The sequence below is a fragment of the Pseudorasbora parva genome, chromosome 5 (genome assembly GCF_024679245.1).
Source record: "Pseudorasbora parva isolate DD20220531a chromosome 5, ASM2467924v1, whole genome shotgun sequence".
Taxonomy (NCBI): Eukaryota; Metazoa; Chordata; class Actinopteri; order Cypriniformes; family Gobionidae; genus Pseudorasbora; species Pseudorasbora parva.
Window position 1 is genome coordinate 23,054,995 of NC_090176.1, and position 24,350 is coordinate 23,079,344.

At 38.6% G+C, this 24,350-nt stretch overlaps 1 protein-coding gene across 1 annotated transcript in view; it reads right to left on the reverse strand.

The window, feature by feature from the left end:
- Window positions 1–23,432, reverse strand: part of als2a (alsin Rho guanine nucleotide exchange factor ALS2 a) — a 41,708-nt gene extending 18,276 nt beyond the window's left edge. Inside the window, exons 1-7 of the mRNA XM_067443539.1 lie at window positions 23,083–23,432; window positions 22,755–22,903; window positions 6,965–8,320; window positions 3,515–3,683; window positions 3,319–3,415; window positions 625–702; window positions 340–528 (exon numbers count right to left, since the gene is read on the reverse strand). Of these exons, the coding sequence (XP_067299640.1) occupies window positions 340–528; window positions 625–702; window positions 3,319–3,415; window positions 3,515–3,683; window positions 6,965–8,320; window positions 22,755–22,903; window positions 23,083–23,105 (2,061 nt within the window). The 5' untranslated portion in view covers window positions 23,106–23,432. The remainder of the gene's footprint in view (window positions 1–339; window positions 529–624; window positions 703–3,318; window positions 3,416–3,514; window positions 3,684–6,964; window positions 8,321–22,754; window positions 22,904–23,082) is intronic.
- Window positions 23,433–24,350: the final 918 nt, after the last annotated feature.

Sequence of the window (24,350 nt, forward strand, 5' to 3'; positions counted from 1 at the left end):
AACCTTTTAAAACTGACACAATTACCTTGCATTATATTATACATATACCATCCCTTCACTGATATTTGTTAGCAAAATTATGTATATATATATGTATATATATATGTATATATATAGTGTCTTGTGGAATGTCTATTTTGTTTTATCATCTTTCTTTTTTTGTATTATTCTTATTCTTTCTCACTGCTTTTATGGTATATATTGTAATGATGTACTGTATGTATAACAATCTTCAATGAAGAAGGTTGGCATTAACTAATTTAAGAGTTTATTGTTATTTTACTAACAGCCCACCCGCAGTAATTGTAAAAATGGACTGTTATAACAGTGTATACAAACATTCATGCAGAAGGGCAGAAGGGTGGGCGTCTGAGTGTAGGTCCCAGAGAGGGGATGAGAGCTGTCGGCGTTCTCTAGGACCTGCTCTCCGCTGTAGTAAAGAATGGGCTGACAACAGTCTCCATCAGCCAGCAGCAAAGTGTGCGTTTGCCCTGCTGCCACGTCCCACACACGGATACCGTCAGAGATCTATCGAAACATGCATAACTGAATGTGAATGCAATGTATGGGGGAGATTTGCAGAAAAGGTGACTGCACATCATGAAAAAATGAAAGGATGTATACCGTGGTGAGATTAGGTACTGTGCAGGGAGCATTAATATGACCCAGCTGCCCAAATTTGTCACTTCCCCAGGAATAAACCTGTGAGAGAGGAGAAATACACACTAGTTATTATGAAAAAAAGGTGACAGAAGAAACAAACTGTGTAGGGATCCAGAAGAAAAAGATCCTATTAAAAATATAAACAGAAATGATTCATTAATAATGTTTAAACCAGTGCTTTTATTGTTAAAGGTGTTATGAACTGGCTTTTAAAAAAATGTATACTGTTGTCTGAGGTCAAATTATGATGTTTGCATGGTTTTTAAATGAGTAAAAAGTAATTGGCTATTTTCTACAAAAATATTTTCTTCCAAAACGCTGGGTTTTGATGGGTGTGCCCCACTGAAGACTTAAGTAAACGCGCATGCCTAGGATTGGATAAGATTTGCATATTTAATGAGCTTCAGCTCCCCTGTCAGTTCACATGAGTGTTTTGAAAACGGCCGGAATAATGACAGGCTCAGTCTCGAAATGTTTTTATCAAACAAACACAATGATTTAGCTCTCATCCACCCATGATTGATTTATTTTTTTATTACTTGGCCCGCCAAATCGCTGGATATAAGCATGAACCACACACACAAAAACGCACGACGCTCTTCAAACACAACGGAGATCAAGAAATGAATGTTATTTCACTATTTAAGATTCAACGACCTGCCAAACATGCTTATGTTTTGGTAGCCCGTCTGGAAAACACATAGCCCTGGGACATTGGGCTTTGCTAGCGTTGGGAGTCTGATCTCGCAATGAACCAACAGATAAGGGATTCTCCAGCCAGTGACAGTGTGCTGGTAGGCACTGTTAGACATGTCATGTAAGTTACACATAATCAACACGATCTGTAACAATGCAATAGTTCTTATTTACAAACGATTATCTTGCTATCTTCAGCATGTTTATTGCTCATTTAGCCGCACGAGTCGGTGGGCGGGGCTACAGAAGCAGCGTACACATAGAGGCGGCGTTGTACCCATCTAATACGTCATTGATTTGAGAGCCTTGTTTTCTGGGCCTGGTGTCTATAAAAGCTTTTCTTTTAATAGCAAGGTAGTTTTCACCTCCGAAACTTACAGGATATTCTTATATTACCATAACCTTTTAAATATCAAAAGCTCAAGGGACAGTTGATTTCTCATTTTTCTTTCTACTTAGTGTTAGGCTAATTAATTGAATGCAGAGCCATGTTTGAGATGGCAATAAAATTAAGAATAAATATATCTGAATTGAATTAACATTTAAACATTACCTTCGTTATAATAGTGCATTAGAATATATCATGGGCGTCGGAACCATTGTGTGTGGGTGGGACAAGACCCACCCACTTTTTACGACCAATGATATTGGACCCACTCACTTTTATCGTCTCTAATTAAGCACATGTCTGTTTACCTTGACTACCCCTTAACCGAGAAACTTATTAAAAAACATATTATTAAACACATGTTAAACGCTTTTCTAATATTTTCTCTTTTTTATTGAAAATAAATACCTTTCCGATCTGATATGTGATGGGGAAAGCGAGTGTGGCTGAAGGCGGATTCGAACCTATGCTCGATTTGCGTCAAAACCTGATGCCATGCGTTTTACCCCTACTCTATAGCCACGGTAAATAATTCAGTGATTTCTGTAATTTTGTCTGGCCCAATCAATCGTTTAGTAAACGGCACTTTTTCTGTCTGGACACGAAGCATTAAAAACATGCAACTTGTTCATTATCATTATCTGTGAAACTGTTGATTTCTATGGCAGTTAAATGAATATAGCCTTTTTATTAGACTATTGGTATTGACTGGTTTGAGGTCTTTTTGGTATAGGAAAGGGATATGGCCTCAAACGCACCATAATTCAGGAAATCTCATCTATGAAATAATTTTTTTTCAGGGGGAGAACACCCATACCCCCCGCAAAACAATTTCCCCACCTATCATATTTTGCCTTACTGACCCACCCACTTTTTATTTGCTTCCGACGCCCATGGAATATATAATATTGTATATTATAACTGTCACTATATAACACATTTAGTTATATTAAAATAACTTATATAAATTATATTACATACATCTAAATATCTTTTAAGCAAACTAACCCTGAAACATAACCGACTCCGGAGCAGGTAATGTTCAGAGAGTGGGTTGCTATGGTTACTTAATGGTTACTTAATGGAGTCTCCTTGCCCTGAAAGTTACCTCTGTTTTTGGAACTGAAAGTTGAAGTTATCCGCTTACTTTTAAACATGCCCAGGTATGGCACGTAACTTGCTTTCTGGAATACCCCCCATAAGTCTCTATTATCATAACAATGGCAATCATGATAAGCAGGATTGTGTTGACATTCTGAAATCTGGTAAGGTAACGTTACCTAGCTACCTACTTAAAGTTTGTAAAAAAGAAAACAATTCCATTCAAGTTTTCTGATAAGAGAATCCTACATTAAAATTAAAGAAGCAAAAACCCAGGCTGCGTATACATCATTTGCAACGCTTTATGGAATATATTATAATATTCTCATAAATATGCAGTCTTGTACCTTGCGTCTTTTGTAGGTTTTTGCTATGAATCAAACATTAGGTTCGGTTCAAGGCTTAAAACTCTTTGAAAAGAATTCAGCAGTCACAGTAAAATGGAGACATATTCTGAATTCCATTCTTACCTGACACTGAGCTGTCAGTGCCAAGGAGTGATTCGCTCCAGCAGTTATCTTGACAACTTCCTTTTTACTTAAACTCTTAATGCAGAGAGGTTGTAACCTGCAAAGAGAAAAAAAAGTTTCCAGTCACTCACTGTGGTCAAAGAAACCAACAGTTAAACAACAAAACACTTATGCATTTATGAGGGCTCTATTGTACCTGGGCAAATAGTCTCCATGACCTAGCTGACCTTCCTGGCCCCTGCCCCAACTCCACACCTCAGTGTAGAGGGAAGGAAGGAGATGTCTGGATCCTGAGGTAGAAGAATTTGTCACGGCACCCACTATAGCTCTCAAATTGTTGGTTCGATGACTGTCAGAATGCGACACTGTAATTCAAAAAGACAAAATACAAATAAATGTTTTTTAGGCATATAACCAACCAAATAAGTAGAATTTTATTAAAAGTTAAAGTTTAAAGTTGGAGTTAGTTCACAAATATGTTTAATCCTGACACTGTTCACATGAGCACCACGACACATGCATGTGGTGCTGACATAGGAGCTAGCCAATAGTGAGCCGGCGCTCTGATGTAGAATCTGGAAGAGCTGCACTGAGTTTACAGCGTACAATTTAAAACGTCATGATGGAAAGAAGAAATTGTTGATTTAAGTCGTTATTCTTGTTTATTTGTGCACAAAAACGTATTCTTGTTGCTTCATAACATAATGGTTGAACCACTGTAGTCACATGGACTATTTCAACAATGTTTTAACTACATTTCTCGGCCTTGAAAGTGGTTATACTGTAACTTTGCAGTCTATGGAGGGGTCAGAGAGCTCTCAGATTTGATCAAAAATATCTTCATATGTGTTCCAAAGATGAGAGACGGTCTGTCATGGTATGGGGTTGTGTCAGTGCCCTTGGCAAAGGTAACTTGCACTTCTGTGAAGGCACCATTAATGCTGAAAAGTACATAGAGATTTTGGAGCATAATATGCTGCCTTCAAGAAGATATCTTTTCCAGGGACGTCCATGCATATTTCAACAAGACAATGCAAAACCACATTCTGCACACATTACCAAGTCCTGGCTGTGGAGGAAGAGGGTACGGGTACTTGACTGGCCTGCCTGCAGTCCCGACCTGTCTCCAATAGAGAATGTGTGGCACATTTTGAAGCGCAAAATGCGACAACAAAGACCCCGTACTGTTGCCCACCTTAAGACTTGTTGGCAGGAAGAATGGGACAAAATTACACCTGAGAAACTTCATCACTTTGTGTCTTCAGTCCCTAAATGTCTTTTAAGTGTTGTGAAAAGGAATGGCAACATTACAAAGTGGTAAATGCTTTACTGTCCCAACTTTTTTTGAAATGTGTTTTTTTGCAGGCCTGAATGACAGGAAAGGATGCATATTTACAAATGACATGAAGTTGACCAGACAAAACATGAAATATTTTGTGTTCATATTGTCTGCAATGAAATACAAGTCAAAGTAATTTTAGAAATCACTTCTTTTTTATTTTATTTGCACATTTCATACTGTCCCAACTTTTTCTGATTTGGGGTTGTATGTATGTGTGTGTGTGTGTGTGTGTGTGTGTGTGTGTGTGTGTGTGTGTGTGTGTGTGTGTGTGTGTGTGTATATATATATATATATATATATATATATATATATATATAAAATGCTTGACTTTGAATGTTTGGATTCAAAAATACAGTCCCTGACAAAAGTCTTATCTATTTTCTAGAAATACCTGATAGTAACCTGACTTTTAATTAATTAATTGGTGTTAGAAATAGCTCATATGTAAAGCTAAAACCCTCCCAAATGATGTTTAATGCACTGAAATAAATAATGCTCACAGAAAAAATATTTATAATTTAATCAAGACGGAAAGGTCAAATTTTGTCAAGACAAAAGTTGTCGCCTATACAGAAATTGAACAAATTTACAGCAAATACAAAAATATGTCAGCAAATTAAGTTGTGGTGCTGTGAGATCCAAATTTAATATCTTGTATGACTTCCATGAGCTTGAAGGACTGCATCCATGCGGTTTGGCAAGGATTCATACAATTTTTTTTGAAGTCATCAGGAATAGCTAAGAAAGCAGTCTTGCATGCCTCCCAGAGTTCATCAATATTCTTTGGTTTCCTCTTCCATCCGTCCACTTTCATCCTACCCCACATATGCTCAATGATGTTCATGTCTGGTGACTGGGCTGGCCAATCCTGGAGCATCTTGATCTTCTTCGCCTTGAGGAACTTTGATGTGGAGATGGAAGTATGCGATGGAGCACCGTCCTGCTGCAGAATTTGGCCTCTTTTATGGTTGGGAATAAGAGGTAGCTAAGATTTCTTGGTATTTTAGACTATTGATGTTGCCTTCCACCCTGCAGATCTCTCGCACACCCCCATACTGGATGTAACCCCAGACCATGATTTTTCCGCCACCAAACTTCACTGTTTTCTGGGTGAATCTCGGATCCATTCTGGCTCCAGTAGGTCTCCTGCAATATTTGCGGCGACTGTGGTGTAATTCAACAAAAGAATCATCTGAAAAATCCACCTTCTGCCACTTTTCCAGCGTCCATCCTTTTAGCAGGCTGTGGGCCTTGGCAAATGCCACACGGTTTTTCTATTGTCTTTTGTTTAGTGCTGGCTTCTGGGCACTGATTCGACCATGGAGGCCATTTCGAGACAGAATCCGACAAACTGTTCTGGTTGACACAGGGACTTCAGGTGACCAGGTCTCGTGGATTTTCGAGCCAACAAACGGTCCTCTCGAGCAGTTGTCTTGCGGGGTCTGCCTGACCTGGGCTTGTCAAAAACGTCTCCAGTCTCTTCAAATCTTTTTTTTAATCCTCTGTACTTGACGCTGAGACACATTGAAGGTGTCTGCCACATCAGCAGTGGATCTGGTCTTCAGCCTCTTGATAATCAAAACTTTAGTTTCTGGGTGAATCTTAGGCATGTTTGCAGAGGTCTAGTTGCAGTTGATGTGAAGGTCTAGCGTACTGGGGTTCTTTTTATACACACTTGAGACCTAATTGATCCATTATTAGTCAAAGGTGAAGCTCATATGACAAGACGACAACACTTATGTCTTTGCAAAAATTGACTCAATGGGCTTTACCAAGCTGTGAATATTAGAATACTTTTTGAAAGTTTAGTTTTTCACTGAAACATTATCACAAAAGCTGGTGGGATTAAAATGAGCCATTACTTGTAAAAAAAATCTTGATTAGAAATATATTTCAGCGGCACTTTAGGTCAATTTGTACACAAGCGACAAGACTTTTGTCAGGGACTGTACTGTATACATGCCGTGATATGTATGTTTTCATATGTTTTATAAAACATGAGTATTTTTGTTTACATCTTACAAACTAGTCAGTGGAGGAGACTGAATACTTACTAAATATTTGATAAAAAGCTTTTCTGACATATTGTAATACATACAGTATAATGTACATGTAAACTCGTATGTGAATGTAATGTTTAGGGATTTTATAAACAGAACTTTCAGAATCTGAAATCGGATTTGATTAATTTGGATTGACAAAAATGAGTTAATGTAAACAAACTTATTGGAGATTAAATAAAATGGTATAGCCAGTGATATAACATTTTATAAATTTAAAAAAAAGCCATGAGGTTTACAATACCTGGAGACAAGCCAGGCAAAGACCCTCTGCGCTCATGTGCTTCAGTGTCCTCTAATGTGATGTCCGTCAGACTGGTACTCTTCTTACTTTGCAGAGAGTCGGCTGGACAGAAATCCATTCCGCCCTCCTCACAGGACTCAAATAAACATCCATCGCTGATTAAAAGGTCACTGATGCAAATGCCTCCATCCACACTTGAGTGCTGTGAAGAGTCGTCAGAAGTGGAATCTAGTATGGGCAATAAATGGAGTGAGTGTTTCCGTTCTGTGAGAGTATCTGATGCACTGCGTTGTCTGGTAGAAGCTGTGATCCTATCCGGTCTGCTCAGTGTCGGTGAAGAGGAACGTAGTGTAAGCTCATCACTTTGGTCTGATGGGAAAGGGCACGTGAGCGATGACTGGCGGCTTGGAGGATGGGAACCTCCCACTGAGGTGGCCTCGGCCTGCTCAGCGAGGGTCTGGTCTGAAATCCTTTTGAGGTAGTCTTTAAGAGCCTGCTCATCAGGGTATGGAGTGCTTTTGGTTTGTCGTAGACGTGCATGCTCAGCCTCAGCCTCAGATACGGCAAGGTCTGGTTGAGTCTCCTGGCTTGTGGTATTTTGCTGAGATTCAAATGAGTATCCCTGGCCTTCACAAGTGATCTTCGAGGTCAATGGGGATACACAGGACTTGGGCGAAGAGTTTTTGGTTTGTGGTGTCTGCGCTGGAGAACTTTGTCCTGACCTTCGACCTTGTTTAGTATCAGCCAGTTCCACACCAAGTGGACAGTAATGCTCATCGGAAATAATAACATGGTCATCCTTTTCAGTCATGGTGTAAATGCTCTGTTTGCACTGCCCACATTTATCCTGAGCTTGCCGACTCGCCTCTGGGGAAGGAAGAAACTGAACCAGAGCCAGGCTGTGAAACCCACCACAAGCGATCTGAATCACATATCTTCCCACTAAATGCTCAACCTTCTGTGGTGTCCATACCGGGAATACGCTGGTTACCAGTCCCAGCTGGCAGCCACTACCCCAGGCCCACACCTCATGCTTTCTTGACAGGGCCAGAGTGTGATGCGCTCCGCAGGCCACATTTAGGATTTGGACCAGTTGTGGAGGATGGGTCTCATCATCCACCACACTAACAGGAGTGGGATTTGGTACTTGGTCCATTCCAGAGATGCCACACTGGCCGTGGGAGTTCTCTCCCCACATGTGGACGATGCCATCCTCTGTAACAGCAGAAGAGTGATAGCTGCCCGCCGACACAGAGATCACATGCTGTTCCTTCAGTGCGCTCTCCAAAACAGGGCCGGCAGGCTGAGAACTGACTCGTTTCCACGGCTGCTCGCCAAAACTATACACATGCCCATCTGAGAAAGGAATATGATTCACAATTAGCCAATTTGTTAAAAAGACCATTTCATTAGAAATATCTTCATCTCAATCCATCCATACATTTTTTTCACATTTGTTCAGTGTGTGGGAAAAGGGGGGGAGAGAGAGAGAGAGAGAGAGAGAGAGAGAGAGAGAGAGAGAGAGAGAGAGAGAGAGAGAGAGAGAGAGAGAGAGAGAGAGAAAAAAAAAAAAAGGAAAACAGCCATTAGCCCCGTTTCCACCACAGGAAATTTACCCAGGAACCAGGAACTTTGGGTGGTACTTGGTGTGTTTTGACCGCAGGAACCAGGGTCTAAATGAAGTTCCGGGTAAATATTTCCCCCTCCAAATGGCCCTGCTCGCGAGGTAGTACTTTTTCAAAGTTCAGAAACTTTCGAGGGTGGGACTTGGGCACTGAACATGCTGATTGGTTTAGCTCACGCAGCATTTTATTTCAACCGGCATTTTTAAAAGTCTTTTGCGAGGTTCGGTCTACAGTAAATATCAGTCTTGCTCTCTGTCTGATGGCGCGCGCCGCGTTCGTCTCAGCCATCTCACGTGCAATGTCCGTAATAGCTGATAATAATATACATTGTCATTTTAAATCTAGCTTTACAAGCTTTCTGAATATGCTGCATGCTGCTGAATCTGCATATTAGTGCTCTTTTCTGTCGTTGTTAATTACCTCTTAGTAAACCTAAACATAACCAGCAAAAGCAGCACAGCTTGAATCTCTTCCATACTCGTTATTAGTCTATAGCCTATATCAACTGCGCCTGACAGAAGATTTTTTTTTTTCTGAGACGATTATTCCACTTTACAACAAATAAATAGCTTATTATATAATACTGTATTAGTCCTGGTGGCCGTTAAGAGTTGCTATGGCTACAGTTAACACATTCCAGCTGCTGGAGAAAACAGCGTTGACATTTTTGATGCGGCAGACAAACTGCATGTGACAAAATGATTGCGATTGAAAGTCATCACATGTAAACACCAGATCGGTTTAGATAACGTCTCATGCAAACAGTCCACTAAATCTTTCAATCGGTACACACAAAAATTCCTGTCCGTCACTGACTTGGAGGAGCAGTCGCGCACAGTCCTACATAGCCGGACTAATTTGCCTAATCTTCACGGAACTTTATCGCGGTGGAAACGCCATAGACAGTAAAAGAAATGGACAGAGCTATCCCATTGACTTTAACGGCCGAAAATGAGGCCAATCAGAGGCACTTACTTCCTGATGGCTGAGCGAACTGCGCAGGCTCAGACTGAGCTTGACGACGTAGATGTGACGTGAACCTCCTGTCTGACAGTCTTCTAGTAGTTGTGGAAAGTGAAATCTGAATCACGTTGTTTAAATATTTTCTCCCGTTACTTTTGGTTCACTATCGGCTCCCGACTGCCTCATAGACAGTAAAATATTGTTTTGAGCGTCTCCTCCTGTCTTTACGGTAATTTCTCAACTGTGCGACAGAGTCGCGTTGGTTATGACGCAATCGTTAGCCTATTTTTACAAAAACAGCTTCTACGGGGCGATAGTGTAAGATACAAGGTAATGGAGCCTTTTACGCAGTCGTTTTTCTTTAGAAATTAACAATGGACAAATGGAGTCTTTAAACGCCTCAGATGTAAAGTTATTCACTGTCAAAGTGACTCAAAAATGAATGGGAGTCAATGGGATGCTGACAGCAGGTGATGGCTTGGTTAGCATTGGCCGCCCCTATGGGTGGAACGCTTTCCGAGCGCTAGATTACCCCTTTGAGAAACGCAGACAGTTGCAGGTCTGGGGGGGAGAAAAGTTCCTGTAAAAAAGTTCCTGGTACAAAATGTTCCGGGTAATTTTGGTGGAAACGGGGCTATTGCAACAGTGTTTAAGTGTGTAAAGTGGTTGGTGCTCTGCCTTTATAAAGCAGCACAGAATGCCAATTCCACTGAATTGTTCAACAACACTGATTTGTCACCGTCTGAACAAGCCCGACAAGAGGTTTGTGAGGTGTTGTCAAAAGAGCTCACTGCAGCCACTAATTATATATTGTTCTAGGGCTGGACGAAAAATTGTTTTTATCGATTAATTCGAGTTTGTAGTTTCATGTCGATTTTTGTGAATGAAAATCGTTTTTTTTCTTTAAAATCCGCCGACGCTCCTTCTGGGCTCCCGTAATGGCTCAGCCCTCCCCCGCGCGTTTGCCAGTGCCACAGAGATACACATACAACAAGGATAGCGTCTAACAACATACAGTGTCATTGGTTCAGTTTTTCACAGAACTATTAAAGGTGGGGTGAAACACTCAGTTTCAGTCAATCTCATGTCAATCTTGAGTACCTATAGAGTAGTATTGCATCCTTCATATCTCCAAAAAAAGTCTTTAGTTTTATCATATTTATAAAAGAAATATGGGCTGTACCGAGTCTTTTCGCTCGAAAAAAACGAGCGCCTGGAGGCGTATCGTGTGGGCGGAGCTAAAAAATGACGATCGCAAAGAAAGCGGTGACGTCCTCAAGCGTGGAGAAACCCATGGCTATCGATCTCAGCTAATAAATATGATCCAGAATCACATTCGGAGGCTGAAATAGGACCGAACCTTTATCGCTGGGACCGCTCCGTCAAAAACACACTTCTTGGAGTGTGGAGATCCACTTTGCGATGCAACTGAAGCAATGTTGTGAAGCTTCCCGTCATTTCTGTGTTCAAATCGGTTCAAATGCAGCGCTGCCTTCCCGGAATGCTGTGCTGAAGCGTTGAAGTCGCTTAATGTCAAAGTGGAGGAATGAAGTGGAGCGCGGCGCGGACTATAACCGACATAAGTGTTCACGGACGACTGGATCTGCAGCTTGAGAGCAGTGTTTCTGGTGCATTTCCTCTCTCGCTCTAGTCACGCGCGCGTGCACCCTATCGGGAGAAGAGCCCGTACGGCCCATACAAGGACCTTCGGGTCTATTAAAGTCAAGCTGAGCCATACTCAAAAAAAACTCTCCGAAACTTGTGAGAAACCGGAAGGAGTATTTTTAACACAGAAATACTCCATCAAATGTCCAACATTAGTTTTTGAAACTTTGTCTATGTTTAGGATGGGAATCCAAGTCTTTAACAGTGTAAAAAGCTTAGTATGCATGAAACAGCATTTCACCGCCCCTTTAACAATACCCCGCAGCAAAGTGTGTTAGAAGTCTGAACGGAACTGCGCTCATTTGAGTTGCGCGGACAATGAATGCAGCGCAAGCTCACACACGGGCTGTGTCTCATACCTCCGAAACCTTGCTTCCATAAACCATGCAACATAAACGGACCTGTTTGACATGTTGCCTAGCAGCACCCTACACCTTCCATTCAATGCCCAACGAGCTTCAAATAAACTCAAGACGTGATGTAAAAGTAATATTTGTATTTTAATATTTGTAATTGTTGAAATGTTGTTCATGTCAGACATTGTCAATAGACTTGTTTTAATCAAAATGAAAATAGATGCATGAACTTCAATTAATTTAAGTGCATTGTAATAAAAATTAACATTTTATTGCTGTACATGTAATTATTGAGTTTAGATATTAGTTTCAACTATTTAAAGGGTTACTTCAGCGATTAGCATATGGCTTTGTATCAGTAGAAACCCTGGAGAATATTCAAATTATTGTGCTTTCCCCCCTCATATCTCCCTGAGACGAGAGATTTATGCATTTTATTTCTGGAAAAATTCCTCCTATGATGCAAAATGACGATTTTTGCATCATAGGAGGAATGTTTGCCCAGAGGCTAAAGACTACAGCCAGCAGAGGGAGCCATTTCCGCATGTTTTGAATCCGGCATTGGGGGATGGGAGATTACACTCAGCTTGCAGGGAGAGCTCAGCTTGCAGACAGGATCATTTAAACGGAGCTATGGTGAGCAATGTAAGTCTTTTAACTTCTCAAATTCATTTCTATGAAAGTTAAGCTTGCAAAGGCATGAACTGAAACGCGCCAGACTGAACTTGCGTTGTGAATGTATGCCGCGAGTGTAGTCGCGATCACCTCAGCTCTCATCACTCCTGCAGTTAGTGATCAGTGCTGTGATACTCGCGCGGTGACTCACTCATTATATTGAACAGACACGTTCAGGTTTTAATTGTAGTGTCTTCAACTCAGTCACAGTAATGAAGTTGGTAGCGTTGGGAATGGCCTCACAGGGCAGCGAAGCATTCTGGGAATTGTAGTCTTTCATCCCCATGGGACAAAAATACATTTTCTGTCTTTTCTCAGTCTAGAAGGCACCAAATTCAAAAATAATTTCACATTTCTACTGCATTGATGACCCAGTTTAAGTACAGATTCATCTTCCCAGCGCTGAAGTACCCCTTTAAAATACTGCAGTAAAACTGTATAATTTTTTGCAAGGGTATGTTTATTGTTTTCAATAATTTACAGATTTAATGTGTAGCAAGACCGCTCTAATAGCCTAATGTTACTATCCAAATAGAGATCTGAACTCTAGCGGGACCCAGCACAACCGAGTGCGGCACGGGATCATATTTGATGGGTGAATGCGGATGCGGGCGGCAAGATATTATTGTGTGCTAGTTGCAGGAAAATACAATTATTTTGCGGGACTCCCGCAAAGTGGAAATATATAACAAAATAAAATAATTAGTTAGAAACAACTTAACCTTTATTTATAATAAAATAAAACCGATTTACAGGCACATGGACAGAAGGTAAAATGTCTGCGCCGCATAACTGATGAACTGATGGTGAATCACTTAGTGCTACAGATATTAAGATATATTGTAAGATAGTCAGATCCATGCGACCAGGGAGATGTGATCATTTTGCCTTAAGCGTTGTTATAAAAGTCTACTCCTGAATCCTGATAATACAACCAAGCGTTTAGCTGATAACAGTGCAGACTAACGTAAACCGGAAGTTCGTTACCGGCTTGTTCTATGTTGTCATAGCGATCATGGGAAAGGTCAGAGTTCGGGAAAGTTGTGGATATCGGTCGAAAAATCCCAGCTTTTTATTTTCCGTTGGTCTTAGTACACTATGTTCCTACAGAATAGTAAAGTTTTAAATAGGAAAAAAAAATATTTTTGCAAAAATAAAGTATTTGGTCATTTTTGAGCGTGATGCTAATGGTCTAATACGATTCAATGATGTATGCTAAAAGTGCTATGAATTCGAAAACGGTAAAACTCAACTGTTTAACTCTAAGGGACTATAAATTAGCATCTTTATATGCTATAAATTAGCATATTTTCAAAAAAAAAGTGGTGTTCCGTTAAAAGTTCTTGCTTTATTGAACATCAGTCAGAATGTTTATCCCTTTTGTAATATGTATAAGTCCATGAATTGTCCTCCGTGGAAAAAGATTGATCTCAAAATCATACAGCCACAGCTGAAAATGGTTTAAATACAGAACATGCTTAATAAGGTCCGCAGGGACATGGACGTGCTGAAGCTCTCTTTGCTTAAATTAGCTCAAAATTACTATCAGATGTAAGTACAGGGTTCATACACATTTTTACCAATACATTTCCATGACTTTTCCATGGCTTTAAGACGAATATTCATGACCTAAGCTTCCATGAAATGTCATGTAAAATAAGAAAAATCCATGTTTAAATCACAAATCACAGCATATCTTTAACTAATTAATTAACGACAAGCTATGTGGTTTAATACAAAATACAAAAGATGGTTAGAAAAAAAATCTGTCTGACCCTAGCAATGCATTAAAGGGATAGTTCACACAAAAATGAAAATGGGATGTTTATCTGTGTGAGAAATCAATCCGTATTTATATAATTTTTTACCTCAAATACAATGCTATATCCAACAGCCTTCATGCACTTCACTTCCGGTAATGTCAATAATACACACTCTGGCTCATATACCCAGAGCGTGTATATTGACCTTACCGGAAGTGAAGGCTGTTATGGCATTGTGTTTGAGGTAAAATGATATAAATACGGCTCGATTTCTCACACAAACTGATCGTTTTGTGTCTTAACGGGATAGTTCACTTTAAAATGAAAATTCTGTCATCATTTACTCACCCTCAAGTTGTTTCTAACCTGTATTAATTTCAGTTATCAGTTAACTGGAACCATTGACTTCCATAGTATTTTTTTTTCCTACTACGGAAGTCAATGGCTCCAGTTAACTGATTCGCTGCTGACATTCTTCAAAATGTCAATCTTCGAATATTCAGAAAAAAACTGAAAAAAATCCCCCGCCGCGGTAGTAGAGGCATGGCTGTCTGCTTTGCGGGTGAGCGCGTGCATGGGGGTTCAGGCGCGTCTTGCAGGGAAGATGGCAGAAAATGCAGAGCCCAACTTGGAATGCAGAGAAAGACATTTTAACAACACAATCTAAAAAGCCATGTCTGGAAGTACGTTGGATTTTGCTCGGTAGGAGGTAAAATTGTTGAGCTGCGAGAAAAAGTTATATGCAAGCTATGTAAGATAAAGGTAGCATACCATGCCTCATATTATTTAACATTAAACAGAAGCATTACTAAAGTGTAGGCTACTACACTGAAGAGTACAATGTCTGAAGAGATATTGCATGAATAAAGGATAAATGCACTGCTTTCACTGGTGTGATTATTTACCATGTCACGGAAAAGCTCCATGTTTAGCACAGCAGAGCTAAATTAGCTCTGAGCGCTCAATATGCTGTAAAACTTCAATATATATTGATAATATTTGTTTCAATCACTGAATTGTCAATCACCGAGTCTCGCGACCTTAAATTGCTTGCACAAAACTCTTGATCAGCACTCAAAGTTTGTTCATTTAAACCGTTATCCGCAGTGAGGACGAGAGATAGAGAGAGAGAGAGAGAGAGAGAGAGAGAGAGAGAGAGAGAGAGAGAGAGAGGTCTGCTCAAATGAGAGGTCTGCGCTCTGTGGTCTTGGCCATTAGTTAATTTATATATAATAATTATATATAATAATATTTTATAATAACAATCTACTTGTTTTTGTTTAAGTAATACGTTGTCAAATATGTATAAACTTAAATAGACAAACTATACAAGTAGTTAATGTCTCTTTGTATTAATTTGTCCTGTTATTGACGTAATGCGCGTTATTAACAAAATGCGCGCCCAGATGTTCGAATTGTTCGAATATTCGTGTTCGTTTTTGAGGGAATATTCGAACGTCATTTGAGCAATTTTGACAGCCCTAAAACAGTGTTAGAGGAAACTGGCTTTACCAAACAGAAAGGTCCGCTCTTGCGCTCTAGTCAAACTGTATATTCGCACAGCAGAGAGCCTGACTGGACAAAGGCAGCTGTCACTGAATGACCTGTATGAGGCCAGAGTAAGGAAGAGGGCGGCTAAAATTGCTGCTGATCTTTCCCATCCAGCAAGTGACATTTTTAGGCTGCTTCCTTCAGGAAGAAGGAACAGAGCAGTGAGGACAAGGACCTCACGCCATCTTAATAGTTTTTTTCCAAGAGCCATTTCCTTTATGAACAGCTGATCTTGCACTATTTTTGGACTATTTTTTTATTTGATTGATTGTTTTAGCCATGCTTTTGCAGCTTAACGCATATATGTTTGTGTTGAGTTTGTGTGTTACTGATGGCCATATCAAATTCCTGTGTATCTGCTGATGCATTAGGTGAATAAAGTGATTCTTATCTTATCTTATCTTATCTTATCTTATCTTATCTTATCTTATCTTATCTTATCTTATCTTATCTTATCTTATCTTATCTTATCTTATCTTAACGAAACGCTATTGGCTGTTTCAAAAAAGGGGAGGAGCTGCTAACAGCTGAAGCCGTTTCAGGGGATATTACGTCAACACATCGAATAATGCGGCTCGTTTCAAAGCACTTCAGTGGGCCTTTAAACATATCTTCTGTTACATACATATTTTGAAATACATTTCAATGACTTTTCCAAAACTTTCAGGTTTATTTGTTTTTCCAAACTTTTCCAGGGCTGGAAATTGCTATTTTAAAATTCCTATTGTCTAAATGTCTATTTAAAATTGACTTTCCCAGGTTTTTCATGACGTATACGAACCCTGTAAGCAATTACCTTGAAAAACTATAAATCATTAAAAAGATCTAAGACTAAATATAAAAATTTTTACATCTGTTTTATTCTCAATGTCTTATAGTGACCATAATGTGTTAATATGTGCCAGGAGTTATGAATATGATGATTGGCATCGGTACCTTTTGATTGTAATATGCAGGTAATTTGCTCCCATTCATAAAAAGCTTCTGTGGTCGTCATGAAGACAAAACAACATCCCTCAGGGCTTTTAGTTTAAATGTGTGCAGATGTGGAGAAATATTGATAGCTTTTCATTAGGGCCGGGACTTTAACGCGTTAATTAATTACGCAAAAAAATAACTAACATAATTTTAACCACACTTATTTTTGCACCGCGGAACGTTTTTCAATAAATGAGTTTCGACGGACCGATTATACTGGAACACCAACTAGCGCTCACGACACGAGTCACAACAACAACAAACCATAGTGAACATGAACAAAGAAGCTGATGAGACCGCTTTGCTTGTCCGCGATGGGAAATTTTGTTTTAAAAAAAACAAAAGGATGGAACCGTCGACAAGAGCATGGTTGTGTGCAAGCTACACAACAAGGAATTTGTGTATCACCGCAGCACATCGAGCCTCAAATATCACAAATATGCTTTTGCTACACTTAATGGCAAACATTGCACTGGTCTGCTGGACTGAAATAAATAAACTATATTTTGTTGATTAAGCTTATGTATTCAGTCATTATTCAATGGTATACTAAAAATACATGTGAAAATTACTTCTTATTGTGCCAGGTCAAATATTTATATGCAAATAAAATGCGATTAATTTCGATTAATTAATTATAAAGCCTCTAATTAATTAGATACATTTTTTTAATCGAGTCCCGGCCCTAATTTTCATATGTTTGAGTTAAATTTCTATACAGAGAAGTAAAATGTATTCAATCTTTATCCAAAATCCGCGAATGTATCATTATGACCACTGCACAATGTGATGTGCTGTGTTTTCAGTTCATACTGGCACCCGGAGGGCGATGGCAACTGGTGCTAGTGAACATTCAGTCCATATATGGCACACATGAAGAACAGACAAACCAAGTGATATTCCAGGAACTACCTGACATAAACAAAGCTGCCAGAGACCGCTATTACATGCAGATAGATACGTTTGAAGACAATAAACACACAATCCCAATATACAATATACGGTTGGTCTGTTCTTTATGCCATGTTGGGTGGTTTCAAATATATTATATTTATAATCCAATGCTGTTCGACAAAGCTTTTAGCATTGTGTATTTTCTGTCCGATTTTTTTGACCCAAAGCCACGAGATCACAGATTGTTATATAAAACACTCGACTTATAAAGTATAGTGACATGAAGTAAGTTTTGAATAAAACATGATTTAAATCTTATAAATTGTTGTTTTGCTGGTGTGCTAAGCTAACATGCTAGCTTGCCCTACGATGCACCTGCCACTGAGCAAATACTTTACTTTTTTACAAATACTAAGTTTTTGAAATGTAAAACTACTGAAATGTTTATTCGCAAGAAATGCATTTGATAGAGTCTTAGACAAGGTGAATTGAGAGGTTTGATTTAGAAATGAGGTTTAAATAGAACAGTTTGAATAGAGAGTTGTTAGAAATTACAATGCAGACAAAAGAATAATAATTAGAGCCATAACCAGTCCGCAGAAGTGTGAATGTGTGCAGGGGAGACAAACTGAATGGTGCAGTTTGCACCTCTAAACAATAGAGGCAATACATTGTATAAAAAGCTCAGAAGACATGGCAATAAACATCTGTTGATATTTTAAAGAAATCTCAAAATAAAATCACATGACAAAATCTTGTAAAACATTTAATACATTTTTTAGACTAATCATCTTCAGACTTGAAATATAACATGGTCAGGTCAGACTTTAGCTGTAGTGCATTTCTAGACTGCTCCAAGGCCAACTTCAATTTTATTTTCATAAAGATATTTCATACAAATAAATTTCTAATAACTTTCCAAACTTTGAAGCTTATTATAGCTATTTTTGATTATAAAAAATATTATGTTGACTTTACAGTAAACTGCAAAGTGTCTGCTTTCAAATGAGACCATAATTATGCAGTGCAAAGGAGTGCAAAGGATTCATGAACTGTATCTATTTTAGTTTGAGTATGCATTTCTTAGGATTTTTTTTCAAAAGTGGGGGTGCTGGCTATCAGGTTAAAAAAAAGCACAGAATGTGCAGGACCTGGAGAATATCTCTGAAGAATAGTGAGAAAACATTTAAAGTCAGCATGAAAAGGACTTGCAATCATATTTTCTTCACTATTGAAAGGTATATCTGAGTGAAATGGCTTCTCAACCAAGAAAATGTAGAGCAGGACTTGATTTTGGAAACTGGATGGTTGTGGGTTGCTATTGCTGTGATCTCAAGTGAGTGAGTCTAAACACTTCATTAGAGAAGAGATGTCGCTGCAAGAGGGAGGGGGACACAAGAATTCTTAAAAATAATTATGTGCACGGTCACGGATAAATCATTAATAATAAATACAATATTCCGAAAAAACCCTGAATAGTCCATTTTAATTTCCTAGTAAATAATCAGGACAAACAAAGGACTCACATGTAAAGAGTCATGGATCATCCAGGTAATGACAGTTTTAAAGGGTTAGTTCTCCCAAAATTATAAAACATTCTGTAAGATATTTTTTTATATATATTATATTATTTCTTTTTTTCTTCGGACAAAAATGGCGTATGGGGTATGTTATCTTGGCAAGGTTGTCTCCTAAAATTCGCATTCATGGGTCTATATATCACATAATAGTTGCTTCAACCCGCGGACATGGAAAACAACCCGCGGAAAAAAACACGGACATGGCAACACAGTGCAGTTGAGTTCTGTTGACATTTGACAACAAACGTTATGCGTTGGCTCCTAATCGGCCACGAGTATCGTCTAGCAACTTTCAATACACGTCTGAGCTGTAAAAACCAAACTCTGGTTAGGCCAATCACATGCGCTTGCGTGCTACTAGTAAACACAGAAGCTGGCGAACGACGGTCTATCGAATCAGCTTTGACCACGACTCTGGAAGACTTGGAGTTAAGCTTTTCTTTGAGAAAAAAAACAAAGAACGGCACTGAAGTCATTCTTAAAAAGGGAAGATGTGTTCAGAGTTTTGCCGACCGGATACGGCGAAAGCTTAATTTTTCAACTAGCTCCGCTTCACCTTTGTTGCTCTGGTTGGTTGTAGCTCTATCCAATTGCGTGCAAAGGTTGTTTGAAAGACAACCATTTATCCCGCCCCTCGGATTGAGCCCTGTCAATTAGAGATGCTCCGATCAGCATTTTTGGGGCCGATCACAGATTACCGATCACCAAGATCATGATCTGCCGATTACCGATCACTGCCAGTCACAGAATGGCAGGGGAATGACAATCTTTTATCTATAATCTTGCAGAGTTTGCACCATTTGTAGAAATGAAACTAAATCTAAATTAACTGTATTGAGGAAAAAAAAACTGTAGAAATAGACTAGAGTCAAGATCTTGAAGAACCACCAAGTGTTTCTTTTAAAAAATGAGAACTTAAGGCTACTGTAGGCCATATTTCCCAAATAAGGCAGAGTAACATAAAATGATTCCAAACAGAGGGGTTAGGCAGACCAACACACATCAGATCAGCTTAATCTCTTAAAACACTGATTACATTTAATAATTGGCAGCTATATGTAAAACTTGTTACACCAAAACTGACTACTGCCACAAAGGACAAAACTATGGCAAGTTTTTTTTTCTGTTAATATTATGAACGTTTGATGTAGTTGAGGAACCAACTACATCATATCCAAAAAATAAAATAATGTAAGCTACTGTATGCCAATGCCATCCTTCCTAAATAATAAGGGTGCTCCGATCAGGATTTTTGGAGCCGATCACAGGAAGCAGTATCTGCTGATATGATCACAGATACTGATATATTTAAAGCCTTTTTTATCATATAGAATTATTTATAGGGAATTTTACAGACATTCATTCAGGGAATTGATTATTTCTGAAAATGGGGGAATTCCCCCCTTATAGGTGACTCTTGTTATATATTATCTCACCTAAATCTTTGATTATGCAGTGCATTTTTGTTTTTAAAAAAACAATTTCAGGTAGGTCTAACATTAATATTGAGGTAAGAAATACTAAAGAAGTTTAATAAAAAAATAAAAATGTAAATTAATATTGGTCTTTCCTGAATAAATAAGATTAATTCTTACAAAAGTTGCAAAAGCTAGTCATTACAAAAAAAGTTAGTCCTTGTACAGTTGCAAAAGTTAGCCATTCAAGAGCAGTGAGTTTCATTGAGGTTCATCAAACAACAAGACAAAGAGAAACAGAGACAGCAGCAGTTTATTCGACTGCTTTCACTTTAAGAGCGAATACAGGCATACGGTTATGCAGTTAGACAAATGTTAACATTCACTTGCAAGTCACGACAGGCCGGGGTTTATGTGCATACTCGTCAAGAGTGGACGGTAATTTAGTACATACATTTTGTGTGTATTTGACCATTGCAGCGCAATTTGTACTCGCAAGCTTTTTGTGAGATTGGCTGTGTGTGTGTCAGGTGTGTGTTAGGTTAGGGTCTCTTGGAGAGCGCGCGTGAGTGCTGAGTGAACACTGGCAATACTTAAAAATAAATGCAAATGATAAACTTTAGTGACGATGCGACACTGCCTCGATTGTGCAAGTGGCAAATCCTGTATCGACTGTGGAGCTCAATTGTAGTTGCAGATGCATTGTTAGTTTTCCTTGCCATTGCTCTATAGATTAGCCAGTCTCACAAATATATAAGCACTATGATCAGTTTTAAGAGTGTAACCATTAAAAATCGACATGAAATATAAATTCAAAATCACCTACATGCATTATAGCTGCATATTTATACTCGAAAACGCTTTTACACACTGTCACGGCGCTTGATCCCCAAGGGAATGTCTGCCAATTCCACCATGCAGTTAAAACATGCAGTTGAAAATTACTTTTAACATTTAAAAACAGACATGTTAAAATTCCACAGCCTTGTTGTATTCCATAAAACTGACTCAATAATGCACAACATTGCAATTTGAACATTTAAACAACAAAACAAGTCATTTTAATTCATAAAACTATACGTTTCAACCCCTTGGTGGAATTGGCAGACGTTCCCTTGGGCATCAAGCGCCGTGATCGTGAGTAAAAACGTTCACAAGTATAAATATGCAGCTACAATACATGTAGGTGATTTTGAATTGATATTTCATGGCGATATACAATGGTTACACACTTAAAACTGATCGTAGTGTTTATATCTTTGTAAGACTGGCCAATCTATAGAGCAAGAAAAACTAACTTTTTTGCACTCCGAGAGCCCCCTCAAGGTCGGGAGCATTTCCGTTGTGTTGTGGCTCGTTTCCGTTGTGTTGTGAAGATTTTGTTGTGTTGTGGAGATTTTGTTGTGTTGTGGCTCGTTTCTGTTGTGTTGCGGTGATTTCGTTGTGTTGTGCCTTTTTTTCCGTTGTGTTGTGGCTCGTTTCCATTGTGTTGTGGCGATTTTGTTTTGTTGTGGTTTAATTCCGTTGTGTTGTGGCGATTTTGTTGTGTTGTGGCGATTTTGTTGTGTTGTGGTTTAATTTAGTACAGCTGCACTACTGGGCCACCGTAGTTTCCAGACCAAACATCTTGATGTGGGTCTGGCTTGTCAGGCTACAATGGAGCAGTATCAGACTCATATTCTTACTAGAATTGAGTATGAACACGTCAGGCTAACTAAATTGTTCAATTCATATGGAATAGTTTTACAATCCCTTTATGAATTTGAATTCAAATTCATGAATGAAATGTCAAAGTGATAGTTGTGTAGCAGTCAGCAGAGGGACTGAAATCTTCACTTGTGTTCCAAAGATGAACGAAAGTAGTATTTTTTACAGAAAAGACGCCAAGTGAAAGAGTCAAATGGCTGACAGAAGCCCCTCCCATGAAGCAAATTTGCGGCTGTTGCGTAGTGAATGGATTCAAAATGTTCACGAGTCCAACTTCGCGCAAATAGCACAATTTATTTGCGTCCGGTGTGAACGCAGCATTACAGGTTTGAAACAACATGACGGCAAGTAAATGATGACAATTTTCTTTTTTGGGAGAACTATCCCTTTAAGAATCAAGCGTGTGTAAACTTTTTAATGGGTCGTTTTTATAGAATTTTATAGATCTGTCTGTTATGTGAAATAGCTTTTTTTAATGATCCCTCTTATTTTGTCACAATGATTAATATTTTGCCGATTCAGCAAAATGTGTGTCAACTCATGACCACACTGTGTTTAACTGGTCGTTTCATCCTCATTTACAGGCAACGTAATGTTACTTTTTCAAAGAGATCTAACCTTCTGTCAGCAGAAGTCCATGTAAAGTCCCCAGTGCAACATGAAGCACAGGCCTTGTCAGAAGCAGTCTCTCTGGGGTCACACCGCAAAAATAGCCCTGCCATCTGTAGAGCACACCTTTCTCTCTAGAGCCCTCATCTTCTTCAGAGCTGGAACAAACGCATTCATTTTTCAATGTGCATGAACAACTGATGTAAACAGGTCAACATCCTTCAAAATCAATTTTGTGTTCAACTGGGTGGAGAAAAATAATAGCATAACGTTAAGTGTTTGTAACGAAACGACTTTTTAAATAGTGATAACGTTAGCAGAAATGAACATTACGCACCTGCTCTTGTCCTCCATCAGCATTATTTAATCCATTTTAGACGGTGACAGCCACTCTAGGGACTAATTCATATGAATAAAACGGACTTCACAAGCGAAAGTAACTAAGCTGACACCCAACGCCCTCACTCGCACATTTAACGTTACTAGATCCGTATCAAAATCAAGCTTGTCACACATTAAAACCGCCCTAAAGAGCAAACAAAAAGTAGTTGCGCACGATTAAGTTTAATAAGTGTATTTAGAAAACTTTGCGCTTTGTTTTTAGTTAAAAGTGTGACATTCTGCAGTAGTTTAGGGGAGAATCGCTGTCCGCTTTTGATGTATGTGAAAGCTCGCGACTGAACTTGACAGCAGAAAGTTTGTTTTGGGAGCTATGGAAAGCGCGGAGGGTCAAAATAGTTTCAATGTTCAGATTTACGTAACGCGGATGTTTGCTGAAAATCTTCTAAACTCTATGTTTAAATTTGCTTTAACTTCAGTGATGCAGCTGCTGCACTGAGAATCTTTTGCAGCAAAGCTCATTTGAGCTACCCGGCAGCCACCCTATTGATCACTATCATTTCAATTAATCATTTTTAATGACTTGTTAAATGTATATTTAATTGTATTTTTTATTGGTGTTGTATAAATTCAATCCTTCCAATAAAGTGATCATTGTATAAGGGTGATTCTATAACTGCAGGTACATTTGGTGTCCAAAGTCTTTTTTTTTTATATTTGTTTATTATTATTTTTTAAATGGTGATATTTTTATTATTGTAATAATTTGTTATATTTTCATGGATCACAAGATGTTACAGGCCATAATAATATTGATATCATTCTTTCTGTAATTAGTGTCCAATATAGCTGAAAATCATGATTTTGTTGTTGTTGTTGTTGTTGTTGTTGGAATTAGTCAGTGTATAATATTACACCATGCATTTTGTAATCAAACTATTTCAATTTACTTTTCTTTTGGTAATATCTAATTTATTTATTTTATTTAAAACCTAAATAGTCAAATAATCAAATCCTACAACAATAAATAGTTTAAAATAACCTTTATCTTATAAAGATGTGTCCATAAATCTTGTATCCATTATGTTACCACACCATTTGCCTTTAAATTTGGTAGAATTATCTTCCACAACTATGAAAGACACACAGAACTGTCACCTTCTCTCAGGGATAAGATATGAAGCAATGAAATGTGTACTTCGACTCTCTGAGAAAATATTTTAGTATAGGCCTAATAGTTTATTTTGTAAAATTTTGAAATTGTTA